Here is a 13,212-nt window from a genome sequence, read left to right as displayed (position 1 = left end):
TGGAATGCATACATGAAGGTTTAACCTTTCTCCATGCAGACTGGATGAGGATGACTTTTCAGCTAAATTTCCCACTATGATGCTGTTCAAACTTAGTGCTCACGTAATCCTAACCTTTCCCCTCAGCTGAGCCTCACCTCACTCACAGTTACTGACATACGAGTCAGGAAATGTGATCTGCATTTGCACAGATAGGACCAAAATAATGGGAAATCACAGACTGCATGGTGCCAAAGCTGAAAATGGTACTCAACACATGGCGATTTATTACTGCAGCTTTTCCCCGCCTGAGAAAAGTGGCACTCGCCTATGACAAGTAAAGGCAGCGAGAGGAAAATGTCTGGCATCTGAGGAATGAAATTCCAACCTCAGCAAGGGGGAACAAGGAAGACAAAAATATTTACATTAAAATTAAAAGTTTACCGAGGAATTCCTACATGTCCCTGCACATCTTGAGAATATATAAGAAAGCACATCCACATCAAAATACAATCAATTACTTGGCATTTGATCTGATTATTTGAGGTTAAATTTGTATTTCCATTTAACTTGAGTAACATTACAGGTTCTCTTATTTTCTGAGAATTCGTGTGGATTAGTTCCTGCTGGGCAGGTTTGGAGAATCACTTTGTGTGAGATGAAATCTAAAATCCTCAAGAACTTAATTTTCTTAGGATTTGAGGTACAGCTTCTGGTATTTGTCATGCAAGATGCCTTTATCTTAACAGCAAGATAGAAAAAGATTGCTGTGAAACTAATACGGTACATTTTGTTACTTGCAGAGTTTTTGTACATCGTGTCTCTGCTTGAAGAAGACCAACCACAGCTGAGCAGTCATCGAAGTCACAGAAGAATAGAGAAAATCTTGGCTCAGTTGGTGTAGTAGATTTATTGGAAGGATGACTGATGACTGAGGAGAGACATTTTAAAGAAAACTTGGAGTCAAACAGTAAGTACAAATGTTTAACCCCAACAGCCTGGTCATCCCCTAAATCCAGTATATCTAAAGAGACCAAAACTACAAAACTAGTAGATTTTTGTCACTTTGGGGATCAGCCTCAAGTGGACAGAGGATAGAAGATTTTGGCTGAATTTTTCAAACTCGAAGATTTCTGAGGTCACTGAGATGTTTGGAAAGGGTCACAGCGACAAAAAGAAATGAGGCCACTCTGGAAGTGTCTGAGCTGAAGATGTTAAGATTTTCACTGGGAGTGACTAGAAATGAGTATGTCAGAGGAGCAGTTCAAGTGTGGATATGAAGTTAGAGAGGCTAAGATGGTTTGGACTTCTGCAGAGGAGAGATATTGAATATACTGGACAAAGGACGCTGAAGATGGAGATGCCAGGCATGAAGAAAATAGAGGAGATTCATGGACGTAGTGAAGGAGGACAGGCAGACGGTTGGTGTGACAAAGGGGGGTTGCTAGGGATGGAGGCAGATGATCCACTGTTGCGATCCTAAAGGGGGCAGCTAAAAGAAGAAGGCGAGGTCACCGTCTTTACAGCCTGATATAAATGGTTGTTTCTATAGATGATATCTGCCTTCATAACAACTGCAAGAGGTGATTTTTAAACTTTTTATCTTTGAACTAATGAGGAACCGTTGGTGCACCCTATTTGGATTCAGTAAACCTAGCTAGCTGATGTTAGCGGGTGAAGTAAATCCTTCTAATTGTCCAAATATGGTCACTTGTGGTTCCAAAAACACTGGCAAAAGCACCAAAATTTCAGATTTAAAATGTTTACAAACCAGCGGGTGACATCTACGGCTTTACTTCGGTGAAGAGAACAGAGAGCCTTTTATCAGGAATATATTAAAACTTTATTATTGTGAAATGTTAAGGCATACATACAAATGTTTCCTTTACAAAAGTTCACAGCAACATCACGTTGGGTCAACCAGCTGAAGCGAGGCAACTTAACACAACCTTTTGTATTCATCATCAACTATAACTTAAAGATAGAGTCCATCTTTGGCACCAGGAAACAAGACCATTTAAAGTAGATATGAAAAAAATAATAATTACAAAATATATTAACTTCTCTCACTTCAAACAGCCATTTGTGTAAACATGTTGCAGAATAAGCAAAGGGCAGTAACTCTGACACACTGCACTGACCAGCAAATGCACTGTGATGGAGGATGAAGGAGAACATCGGGTAAACGTGAGGTTTCACACGCTAATATTTAAAAACTGGATGAGCTTATTGGCTTCTTCAGAAATCCACTGATGATGAGTTTTAATGTCCTTTCCCCATGGAGTGTGGCACATTCCAGTTAAATAGAAAACACATTCATTGAAAACAGAAGTGTACATTCATCAGTGTTCAGTGATCCTACATCACGCAGGGAGAAATAAATAGAAGAGTCCATATTAGGCTTACAGTATAGTCTACCCAGAAATGTGAGATACTTGAAAAACAGCTGAATATAACAGCGATGGAGTAGCAAATGTGGGCCAATTATAGTTGACTGTTTCGACGTTCGTGGTAGATCCAGCTACCACGACTCAGAAGAAATAACCACCCCAGAAAAGGAGTCATGTGGAGAATGCCTGCCATTTTAACAAGGGCGAAGGGTCAGACTTTAGATAGCCTTTTTCTTTAACGGGAGCATTCCCTCAGCGAGGAATGTGAGAAGATTAGCTCCGCTGTGGCATGGGAGGGGAGCGAAACGCTGGGTAGCCACCTTCTGAGGCCCCAAACATTAGCCGGGGATCTGGAAAACCGGACCCCAGAGAAACGGCGTCAATCCTCACAGGCTTTTTAAAGAGAGAACCGAGCAGGTTTCCAAATGTTTCCAAATCCCCCTCTGAGCTGCGAGCAAGGCCTCCGAATGTATTTTAAAGAGGAGGGCAACTGTTAATTTAGCTCTGTTAAATTCTGAGTCATTTTGTAAATATTCCCATTACTTTCAGAGGGCATGGTAACAGGGATGCTACTGGAAAACAAAACCAAGAAGTGAGTCATGTGTATATAATTAGAAAAAGAAAGTGGTGCACATTTAGGACAAACAAAAATCACATCAATTATGAGCAGCATTTACATGTATAAATACAATACATAATTAAAAAATAAAAAGAGAAACATGCACAATATATGCACAGTCAGTAGCCCAGTTCCTGTCACGCTGAAATACTGTCCAGGTACCGTGAACGAATCCCAACTGCCCGTTTATGAGTTGTGCAGAAACAGCAGAAGGAAATCTCAGCACACACATGTTGATTTAAGCCAGACGTCGAGGAAGCCCTTTAAAGTCTCAGCCAAGAGTCTGTGTCAGTGCTGCTGTCAGTCATACGAGCCGCAGCGAGCGCTCAAATGAGGATTTCCACCACGTCTGCGCCCAAGCTGTTGAGGCTCCTTAGCATCTTCGGCGGAAGCTTTGGCTCCTCCGAGGTTTCTACAGGCAGGACAGAATTTATAGATTAGAAAAAACAACACTGGAAGGCAAACTGCCGATGCACGTGTCATTCGTTTAGATAAATATTTGTTATTTAGACGTCCAGATTGTTTTGGAGTTGCTCGTTTTTGGAAATATCCTCTGTGAAGAGGTCTGCACTTGCCCTGCGGTGCTGAAAGCACCAAAAACCTGATGTGAAAACTAAGTAGCAACATCTTTTTTTTCTAGAAATCATGACCCAGTTACCACGTGGTTCCTGGAGGAACTATTTTCTCTCAACCATATTATGGTAGAAACGCAGCGTGGCCAGAGGCCTCTGTGGATCTTTTTTGATCCGAGTGTTTCAGCTGTAATATTCATGTTTGCTGATTTGACTGGAGGAAACAATGTAAAGCTACTTGTCGGAGTGATTTTTCTATTTAATTCAATGACACATTCTTAAAATGAGCTGTGAGGAGCTGACTGGGCCTTAAGCACTTCGAAAAACCCACCAGGTGTAGCCTCTGAGCTTGCTTCACACATCTTGAGCTTGCCGTGCTCTGCTGTGGCCTCAGGCTCCTGTGAGGCCTCGTCGCTCTGCGTGCTGCAGTCTCGGCTCAGGACCTTAGCAGCAGCAAGCAGCTTGGGCTGCAGCACAGCTGAACCTGTCTGGTCATCTGAGAGGCTCTTTCCTGCAGACAAAGAGAAGAAACTGCTTAATTACCCGCCTACATCCACATTTACGCGCTCCTGAACATCTGCCGCGCAGAGCTCTTCCCATGACTATTCTGGATGGGGCTATTCTGGAGTGAGAGATGATATGCATTCCAGTTTAAAAACAGGGCTGTGTCCTACTTGTTTTTGTCTTTTTCAGGGTGTGCGCATTCTGTCTGGCAGTTGTCACAGGATAGCGTGTGTAATTAAAGATTCCAGATTCCTCAGCTCGGCACGAATAGTAAGGGAAGAAGCTCACCTTTGTTCTCCATGCCGCCGGTCGCTATGTTGATGGAGGGGACGGATCTGGCTGAACGAAGCCCCTGTTTCTCAGGCTTGCTCTGCTCCAACCTGGAGCGCTGCTGGAGGACTTTGATCACCGCGTCCTTCTCCAGGAGCTGAGCGTGAAGAGCGCGGATCCTGAACGCACGGAGAACATCGTGAGTTTAGAAAAAACATCACAGCGCAGGCAGAAGGAAACAATGAAGTATGGATGAAAAGATGATCACCTGTTCTCCATCTCCTGACGTCTGTGATGGGACAACGGCAGGTCTTCATTAAAACTACTGTCCGGAGAGTGCCGCGGGGAGTGATTGATGATAGTTGTATCTCTGAAAATAAAATAGACGGTTTTCTAAATAATCCCCCAATTTTTACGTTTTGAATCTTCACTCCATTTTGACAGATTTGTTTGTACCTCTGTGCTGCAGCTGTGGCTGCTGCATCCATTGCAAACTGCCTCATGGTGCTCTCCTCCAGGTACTTTTGCTCCCACTTGGTGATATCTGCCTCCAGGGCAAGGATACGCTCCTCCTTCTCCCTCAGATGCTGCTGCAACCTGGACGAGCTCGGCTCTGAAGCTGTGGAATCAGTGCTCTGGTTCTGGGACTGAAACGGTAGACAGAATAGAGCGTTTAACACCCAAGGAAAAAAAATGCTCTAAATCTGACTCTCTGAAAATGTGTTTATCCCTCAATCCACTTTTACTACTTTAACTACGCAGGAATCCTCTAGCAGACTAATGCTGGTCCCTTTCACCCTGTGAGCCAGCCAAGTGTTTCTATAGGATAAGCCGCTTGGACATGTTCACATTGTTAAAGTCTGCTAACTGAACCATTGGGGGGGGGGGGGCTTGTTTTCCTCACCTGTTGTGCCCTGAGGCTTTTTAGCTCTTGCTCCAACCTCGTGCGTAGCCGGAGCTCCAGCTCTTCCCGCTTCTCACAGGCGGCCTGCAGCTGGGCCAGCGCACTCTGCAGCCTCTCCACTTTCTTCACGTACGCCCTCTTCCTCTGAAGTTCTTCTTCCAGCTGACGGTTGCGAGTCTGCGCCGAGGCCAGAGCCTGCTCCATCAGCTCCCGTTTCCGCTGGCACTCCTCCCTGGACACTCGCAGGTGCTGAATCTGCTTCTCCAGACATTCGCGCTCCCGCTGCTGCTCTTCATCTGCAATACAGGAAACAGCAGGTTAATGAAGGTGACGAGGCTGTTAACAACTTAAAAATAAATCTTTTGAGATTCTTCCTGGCTTTTGTTTGATTTTTTAAGCCTATAAAACTATATCACTGAAAAAAAAAAAGAGTTAAATTGGTCTCCTCTAAAGAGAAGCTCCCATGGCCTTCACTGGGGTCAGTGAAGCCTTCACTTCGGGAGCATTTCAGTGCATTTTCTAAGGAATGTGACCCAACAACAGACATAAAGGCATGTGGTTCAACATCAAAACATTTGACACCTCATTTTTTGCTAAGTTTATTGCCCTCGTAAACATGAGATCAGTAAAAACAATATTTCTCATTGAATCTTTGAAAGCTAGTCTGCATTTCAATGAGCCCTTTTAGAAAGTTTAACTGATGTGCCTCTTTAAAAGGGGACTGATTACACAACATGAGTGCATGCCTGTGGAGGGAATGCAGACTTCCTCTTATCCACTTACGCACACAGGCATAGCCTTGTACTGGTAAAAGCTCTGGAATGCCTCTGAGGACGTGAAGTAAACAAGCAGCTCAAAATATATTTCATGTGGTTCTCATAACACAAACATATAAACTACACATCCCACTATTGTACTGCTTTTCTCTGCTATGCTGAGATAACCGTTTGGGAAAGATAATCATAGACACTGACACGACTGCATTTACTGCCCAAATGTTCCAACATAAGTGTTATTCCACCTAATCCTCGCTGTAGGGATTTCTCTACAGCTCAGTTCTGCACAGAGCTAAAAGGGAGCAAAGAAATATTCACAACTGGCCGATCATCATTAAGCTATGGCATGAAAAAGAAATGCCCAAATAAGGAGAATGAGCAAGTCATGGGTCATGTAGAGTTAGGCCAGGACACCCAGACGTATTAGTTCCCCTTGAGAAGGGAGGTCATTAGTAGCGATGCAAAACTGAGCACATCAGTAAAAAAAAAAAAAAAGGGAGGGGGGGCATTCCTAGTGGCAAACACCCTGAAAGCCCTAAAAACATCTCAGGAATCCAGGCCACATTTACTGCAGCATAAAAAAAGGTCTAGAGTCTAGGTGCCAAAAGTAACTTACAGGGGAGATACACCCATTTGTGTGACAACATGTAGACAGCACCACATCACTAAAGAAGGAAACCAATCCCTGCTCAGCTATGTTCCTGCTATTGTTCAGTGTTTCACAGGGAATTGTGATTGAATCTGTGATGAACTGCAGCGTGAGAGGAGTTTGTAACAAAAGACTGATGCAGACTCACTTTGCTCCAAGAGTTTGACAAAGACGTGCTGCTTCGGGTCGGCGCAGTCCGCTCTGTGCTTGTTAGCCACGTCGAGTTGCTCTGCACAGAGATGACCAGCATACCACAATGAGCACATACGCATAAGGTAGGTTTAAAGCCAGGAGACAGACAAATAAAAATGGAAACTTACCTCGCAGGTCTCTGTTGAAGTCATGCATTCTCTTAACCTCTGCCTCTAGTTTATTCCTCATCGTTTTCTCCAGAGTTTCTCGCTTTCCAGAGCCTTTCATGAGGGTCTCATAAGCCTCAGATATCCTCTGAATCTCCAACTCCAACTGGGAAGAAAGAGAGAAAATGAGTCTCTGGGGGAGGAATTCCTGCATATTGTCTGGTTTATGTTGCAAATGTTAATATCAATGAGGCTAATTAGTCTACTGAATACCACCCGCTGTGAAATGTCTCTTTAATACTACGTGAATGAATAATGGAATTAACATTCCAGACTGAACACTCGTGATCCCAGGTGCCAGCCATTTATCTCCTCACATGCCGACATGTTTTTAAAGACAAAAGGAGATGCGTTGTAGAGATTCCATGCTCTGAATTAGTGAGAAAACCCGTCACCTCCTGCCCCAGCTAAAAACTTTTGTTTTCTCACGACCTAAACGAACCATTCACTACCATCCTCTCACCTTCTGAAGCCTGGTGGCCTTTTCCGTGTACACCTCCAGTTCCTTCCTGAGCCGCTCGTTCTCCCGCATTAATGTGTCGCTCCGAGGGGAGTTGCTGTCTGAAGCTGCTGTGATGCTGTTGTGAGTCTCCTGCGCAGACTGAGCAGACACAAACCTGCAGACAGGAGATAGCAACAGTGCTGAAAAGACCGCCAAAATAAAAGAACAGCAGACTTCTCTGGGGCTGTTCTTCTTTTTTTGATAGCGCATGTGTTTGTGGATGTTACCTGTGCTGTTGTGTGTAGAGGGGAGGATGGGGGTCTTGGTTATATTGCACATATTCCTGTGAGTGGCTGAGCATGTATCCAGGAAGTCTGACACAGAAAGGATAGTCTGGGGGTGGTCCTCGCTGCTCTGCACACGGCTGAGCCCTTTGTCTGTCAGGTGTCGCAGCATTTAAAACATTATTGTGATGATTATAGAGCTGTGGGTAGCTGTGTGAGGAACTCATAAGCAGACTGTCCCTAGACCGGTTTCTCTCCAGAGAAAGCTGCATGAGTCTCTCACTGAGAGAGCGAGCATGCTCTCTCTTCAGATCCCACTGTGCCTCACTTCCACTTCCCACTACATCCATGCTGGGTCCATTGTGCTCCGCCTGCCCCTTCTGAGAGTTCAGGAACTGGGAGTGGGCTTTGGCTTCCTCGTAAGTAGGCAGTTCCTCCTTGTGGAGATGGTACAGGTGGCACACGGGGCTCTCAGAGTGCAAGCTGTCTCCTTGGTGCTCCTGACCTTGAGGCTCCTGCCTTGTTGACATCTGGATGTATTGAGTGTCCTCCTGAGTGAGGCTCTCCAGAGAGGAGCGGGGACTGCCGGTGCCGCCGCCGCTGCTGCCTCCACGCAGTGCCTGCTGCTGGATGGCTAGAAGCGTGCGCGTGTCCGTCAGGTTTCCGTAGCGGAGCTGTTCCTGGATGAGACGGTGCAGGACCGTTCCAGAGGACTCCTCGGCAGTTCTCATGTCAGCCAATGAAAAGACAGTTAAAAAAAAAAAAAAGAAACAAAAACAAGCCTCGATGTGGCAGCGTGGGCGCTTCACAAATCACACATCTGAAAGGAAAAGAACTGTGGTCAGACTCAACACTGCACAAACTTATCCACACTTCTGTTACACAATGCTGTGTGTGCACGAGCTGTAGCTGGAAATACCCCTGATAGTGATGTCACTGGAGATCCAGTTTTTATGGCCCACATGCTGCAATGCATAACTTTCTCCAGTCACACAAGCATAATACTCAACGGTCGCACAGACTCAAAAGATTCCAGTGATTCAGGATCAGATAATGCCCAAAACATGATGAAGACATATAAAGTCTTCAGAATATGAATGATGGATGCTTTAAAATGCACTGGATGCTTTATACAATTAACTCATTTTAACTTTCAACGTGAAAATCTGGATAGAGAGTAAAATTAATGCCTTATTAAACCACTACAATGCGTCCTGACCGCACAAAATAACTACACAGCTACATGAGATCAAGAGTGAATTACGCAAAACATCATCAAGTCTAATCCTCCAAGCTGAAAAAGCAGCAGTAAAGATTATTTAAAAATCAGTCTAAAGACATTAATGTCAGGGGTGTGAAACATAGGGCCTGGTGACCAGAACCGGCCGCCACAGGGTCAATTTGGCCAAAGTAAATGTTCTTGTTTTGTTTTTACAAAGTGTGAAAAGTCTTTAAATTCTTTACTATTTGAGTTTGAATTATAAACACATAAAACACAAAATGCAAAAGCTTTATGGGTAACTCTACATTTGAATGGTTTGTGCCTTTATAGCTCCTGCATGAATGAGACTGTTTTGTAAATGGATGGATCTGTGTGTGGCTCATGAATTAAAACGGGACTCAGATGTAATCTGTTAAGTAAGTAACTCCATCCGGAGTGGACTCCGTCCACACACAAACCGACAGAAAACGTTCAGATAAACCTATTCAGATAAAATGCTAAACTCACCAAATTTTTTGTCTCATCGCACAGTGAGCGGTGCCGTCGTATCTCAAATCAATGATCTGCGCTTATTGTTCAAAATAAACGTCCACAAGTGTGCGGAGCTCCTTTCCTCCGTGCGCATGTGTGCGCGCTGACGGGTAGCAGGCAGCAGACTGAGCGGAGCGGAGCTGCGAGGCGCACTAATAAATAACTGAGAGCTGATTGTTCGCTGCGGCTGGAATGACAGGAATGCAAAGGCTCCGAGTCCCTGTGGGATCAAAAGCAGAGCAGAGGGGAGGAGGGAGAGGATGAGGAGGAGGAAGAGGAAGAGAGAGGGGCGGTGTGTTTAAAAAAATGGATTCAGAGCAGCAGAAGCAGCAGCCCCTCAGCTGGCTGCTTGTGTCATGTAAAAGAGCTCGTTGTTGTTTTTTGTTGTGCGGCTTCAGGACATTTGAATGCACAGTTTCTATAGCTGAGGAAGATTTAAGTCCCTGCATTCTCATGTTTGAACGTTTCTGTGGCACTGCCGCACAAAAAAGATAAAAAGCAGTAAAATAGCTGTTCAAATACTTTAAGAATGCAATGTTAAAAAAAATTTATATTTTGAAGAATTTTTGCATCAAAATAAAAAAAATGTCACAAAACGCTATTTAGTTTTATTATATTATCATTATATTTTATTTTTAGACATTAACTTAGATGTGCCAAATTAAGCCAGTCTGTCTCCGTTTCTCATCACAAACTGAATCCTTGATTTTATTACTAATTTCTTTTACTTCAGTAACTTTGTTTTCATGTCAGAAAATCAAGAAAAATCCGCCAATTTCCACAGTGAGGCTTTTAAACACTGCTTTATCTAAAGCAGCAGAACCAAGCTCAGACAACAGCAGCAACTTTACGTGATTCCAAGCTTATTGGCGAGTTTTATTATAGACTGTATATGAAAGATGGCCAATGACATATCAGTGCATACATCAGAGGTATGAAAAGAGCTGCATGCATCGCCGCCAGCACAATACAAACTATTTTAACTAGCTTCATTAGCAAGCAGCCCTACGTTCCATAGAAGTGTTATCCTTGTGCTAATGAGCAAACTGCATTTATGCCACATGTACGTACCACAATTTGTTTGTACATGTACAGTGTCAATAAAGGCCTATTTTATTCAGTTCGACCAACCAGACCTATCACGGCTGCTGAGGTCTCATTCACAAAGACGTCTCATTACATATTTGGGAAAGTGTACATCAAGTTATGCTATACATTTAACACACTATGAAGCTAGGCAAAGTCTTGTTTGTTTTTTTTAAGCCTCAGGCTAAACATTTCTGTGGTTGTTATCTTTCTGAAAAGGATGGACCCAACAGAAACTTGCAGATCACAAGGTAGGCCTGCCCATCACAATCTCCAGCTTTCTCCTGATTTATGAAGATCATAATCACCATACTGAACATCGTGTTGTATTAAATGCGACTTTTAACCAGCAACAAACCAGAATATCACATCAAGGGAGTTTTTACTGAGCTCATAGATCATGTAAACTGTAGCCTCTTTTTCCTCATAGTTTTTTATACAATGTTATACAGTTGTTATTTATAACTATAGACTCGCCCCCTGCTTTTCATAAAAAAGAATGCATGCTTAAGGCACTTCCATACTGGCTTCGCTTTCTAGCCCCAGAACCCAAGTCCACCTTTTATGGCTATCTAACTATAGACGATCACAGTCAAACATTCCAGCTATTTTCCCTGTTCAAAGTTCTTCTCTTCTTGAATTTTTGTTTCCTTGTACATTTGTACCTGTTTTATTGACCTTTCATTTGCCTGCTCATCCTCACCTGGTTTGTTGTCTGCCCACCCCCTGAATGACCTCAGACCCGATAAAAGATTTGGATTTGGAGGTTTTACTCTGTTCTGCGTTTTGGTCCTCTTGCTCTGTGATCCTTATACACAAACTTGACATTTGACACAAACTCGGTAACAGATTTTATACCTGCTACACTGAGCTGCAGATGAAAAATGATGTCATATCACTGAGACCTGGACTAATCTTTTTTTCTTTTGTTTGCATGGACCTGGTAAATATTTAAGCCGCAGCCCGTGCCAGTTAATTGCAGTGTGTATGTGTGGACATGGAGGGGAGAGGGGCGACGTGAGGCATGCTGCCTGCCAGCTGTCTGCGGACTGAAACCCCCCTTCCCCTCCTTTAATAAGAGCTCTGAGAGATGCATTGTTCTCCCAAGAAAGCAGACATGATGGGGGCAGCCCTGCCATCTGCTCTTCTCCCCTCCACCTCAAGCACCGGCTGCATGTGGATGTATACCCTGGGATCAGCTGGCAGTGGGGGCTGTGCAGCAGCAATGTTATTGAGTGCATGAACACCATCAAACTGATCCAGTGATTTGAGGTTGTAGTGAGTGTAAACAAGTCTTCTCTTTTTAATGTGATGTTCGCAGCCGACAGGGCAGGTTGCTTTATCTTAAAACAGTCGCAGGTATCGATTTGCATGGCAGTTGAAGTCCAAGAGCTGCTAAAGAATGCTGAAGAACTGATAAAAAGGTTTCACCATTTAATGATCCTCTGGATAAGCTTAGGTTTATGACACCTCACACATTTGTCTATATGTAATGAGACAGAATGATGCTGGTTTCTGTACATTCAGTCTTTGGTTCAGCGTAGGTTCTTCTGGCTCCAAAACTGCCCTTTTGCCCTCACTATGCACATAAGCATAACTGACCCACATACAGTTGGGGCAAAGAATCAGTTTGGCTATACAGAAGCCTGTGAATTCCCCTGGTATTTTTTAGCCATCTGATAAGCAAAAAAATGCATTTTAAGCTTGAGTGAAGGAAAGCAGTGAGTCTGATCATTTTAATATAATATCAAAGCCTATTCAGAGGGTGCTAATATTTTTATTAGCAGGTAAAACCCTAATATATAAAAGATTAACATAGACGAGGTAATGTCACCCATTGGGTAGTGTAGCACTGATATTTTGAAACCAAACATAACAAAGTGAAGAACACTACATGCTCATGGGTTAAACAATTACCTACATGATACAACAGCCCCTTTTTGACTCCATTTGGGATCATACTTAATAAAACAGAATTTAAGACTTGAAATGGCAGTTGAAACTATAAAGTCATTATGAAAGTGATCAAAGATCATGTGAGGAGTGATGCTTTTGATAGTCTCCTTTTATACAAATTTGAACCTGAATTTCAGTTTAATAAAGCTTAGGATCTCTGTGATAATAAGTCATCTCTATCCATAGAGGACAGCTAAACAAACACACACCAATTATATGTGGAAAGACTGTGCTGGTAACATGAAACGTATGAGTGACTGTGCATTCCTGTTGCCTGGAAATTAGATTATGCAACCTTTCCCACGCCACAAACAACAGTAATTTCCAGGTACTTCTGTCTCAGCATTGTACCGCAGGCTACATGAGAAGTCAAACACCTAATAATCAGACCATAAATCATTAAAACAAAGCAAACAGCAATGCAAGTCACTTGGTAGAATAAACCCACGATAGAAAAAAAAACTTTTTTGTTTAATAAAGTTTTTATTCTTTTAAAGACATATTTATAGAAATATTTTTGGGAAAAACAGAATATACAGTGGGGCAAAAAAGTATTTAGTCAGCCACCAATTGTGCAAGTTCCCCCACCTAAAATGATGACAGAGGTCAGTAATTTGCACCAGAGGTACACTTCAACTGTGAGAGACAGAATGTGAAAAAAAAAATCCA

The 13,212-nt window shown here is 43.1% G+C and overlaps 2 protein-coding genes across 2 annotated transcripts in view; both read right to left on the bottom strand.

Annotated features, from left to right (window-relative positions):
- Window positions 1–1,799: 1,799 nt before the first annotated feature.
- amotl2a (angiomotin like 2a) lies at window positions 1,800–9,635 on the bottom strand. The gene is made up of 11 exons (XM_005919744.3): window positions 9,478–9,635; window positions 7,752–8,568; window positions 7,486–7,639; window positions 6,984–7,128; window positions 6,812–6,892; window positions 5,239–5,534; window positions 4,791–4,981; window positions 4,603–4,704; window positions 4,353–4,513; window positions 3,892–4,071; window positions 1,800–3,400 (listed from the first exon to the last, which is right to left on the bottom strand). The coding sequence occupies exons 2-11, from the start codon at window positions 8,477–8,479 to the stop codon at window positions 3,315–3,317; spliced, it is 2,124 nt and encodes a 707-aa protein (XP_005919806.1). The 5' UTR covers window positions 8,480–8,568; window positions 9,478–9,635; the 3' UTR covers window positions 1,800–3,314.
- cep63 (centrosomal protein 63) overlaps window positions 9,616–13,212 on the bottom strand; it is a 35,351-nt gene continuing 31,754 nt past the window's right edge. The window contains exon 15 of the transcript XR_006053473.1: window positions 9,616–9,721. The gene's annotated coding sequence lies outside the window, so the exon portion shown is untranslated. The remainder of the gene's footprint in view (window positions 9,722–13,212) is intronic.

The sequence above is a fragment of the Haplochromis burtoni genome, unplaced genomic scaffold (genome assembly GCF_018398535.1).
Source record: "Haplochromis burtoni strain Fernald_Lab_line unplaced genomic scaffold, NCSU_Asbu1 Contig_13, whole genome shotgun sequence".
Lineage (NCBI taxonomy): Eukaryota > Metazoa > Chordata > Actinopteri > Cichliformes > Cichlidae > Haplochromis > Haplochromis burtoni.
Note: the sequence above shows the minus strand (reverse complement) of the source record. Positions and strands in the feature narration are given on the sequence as shown.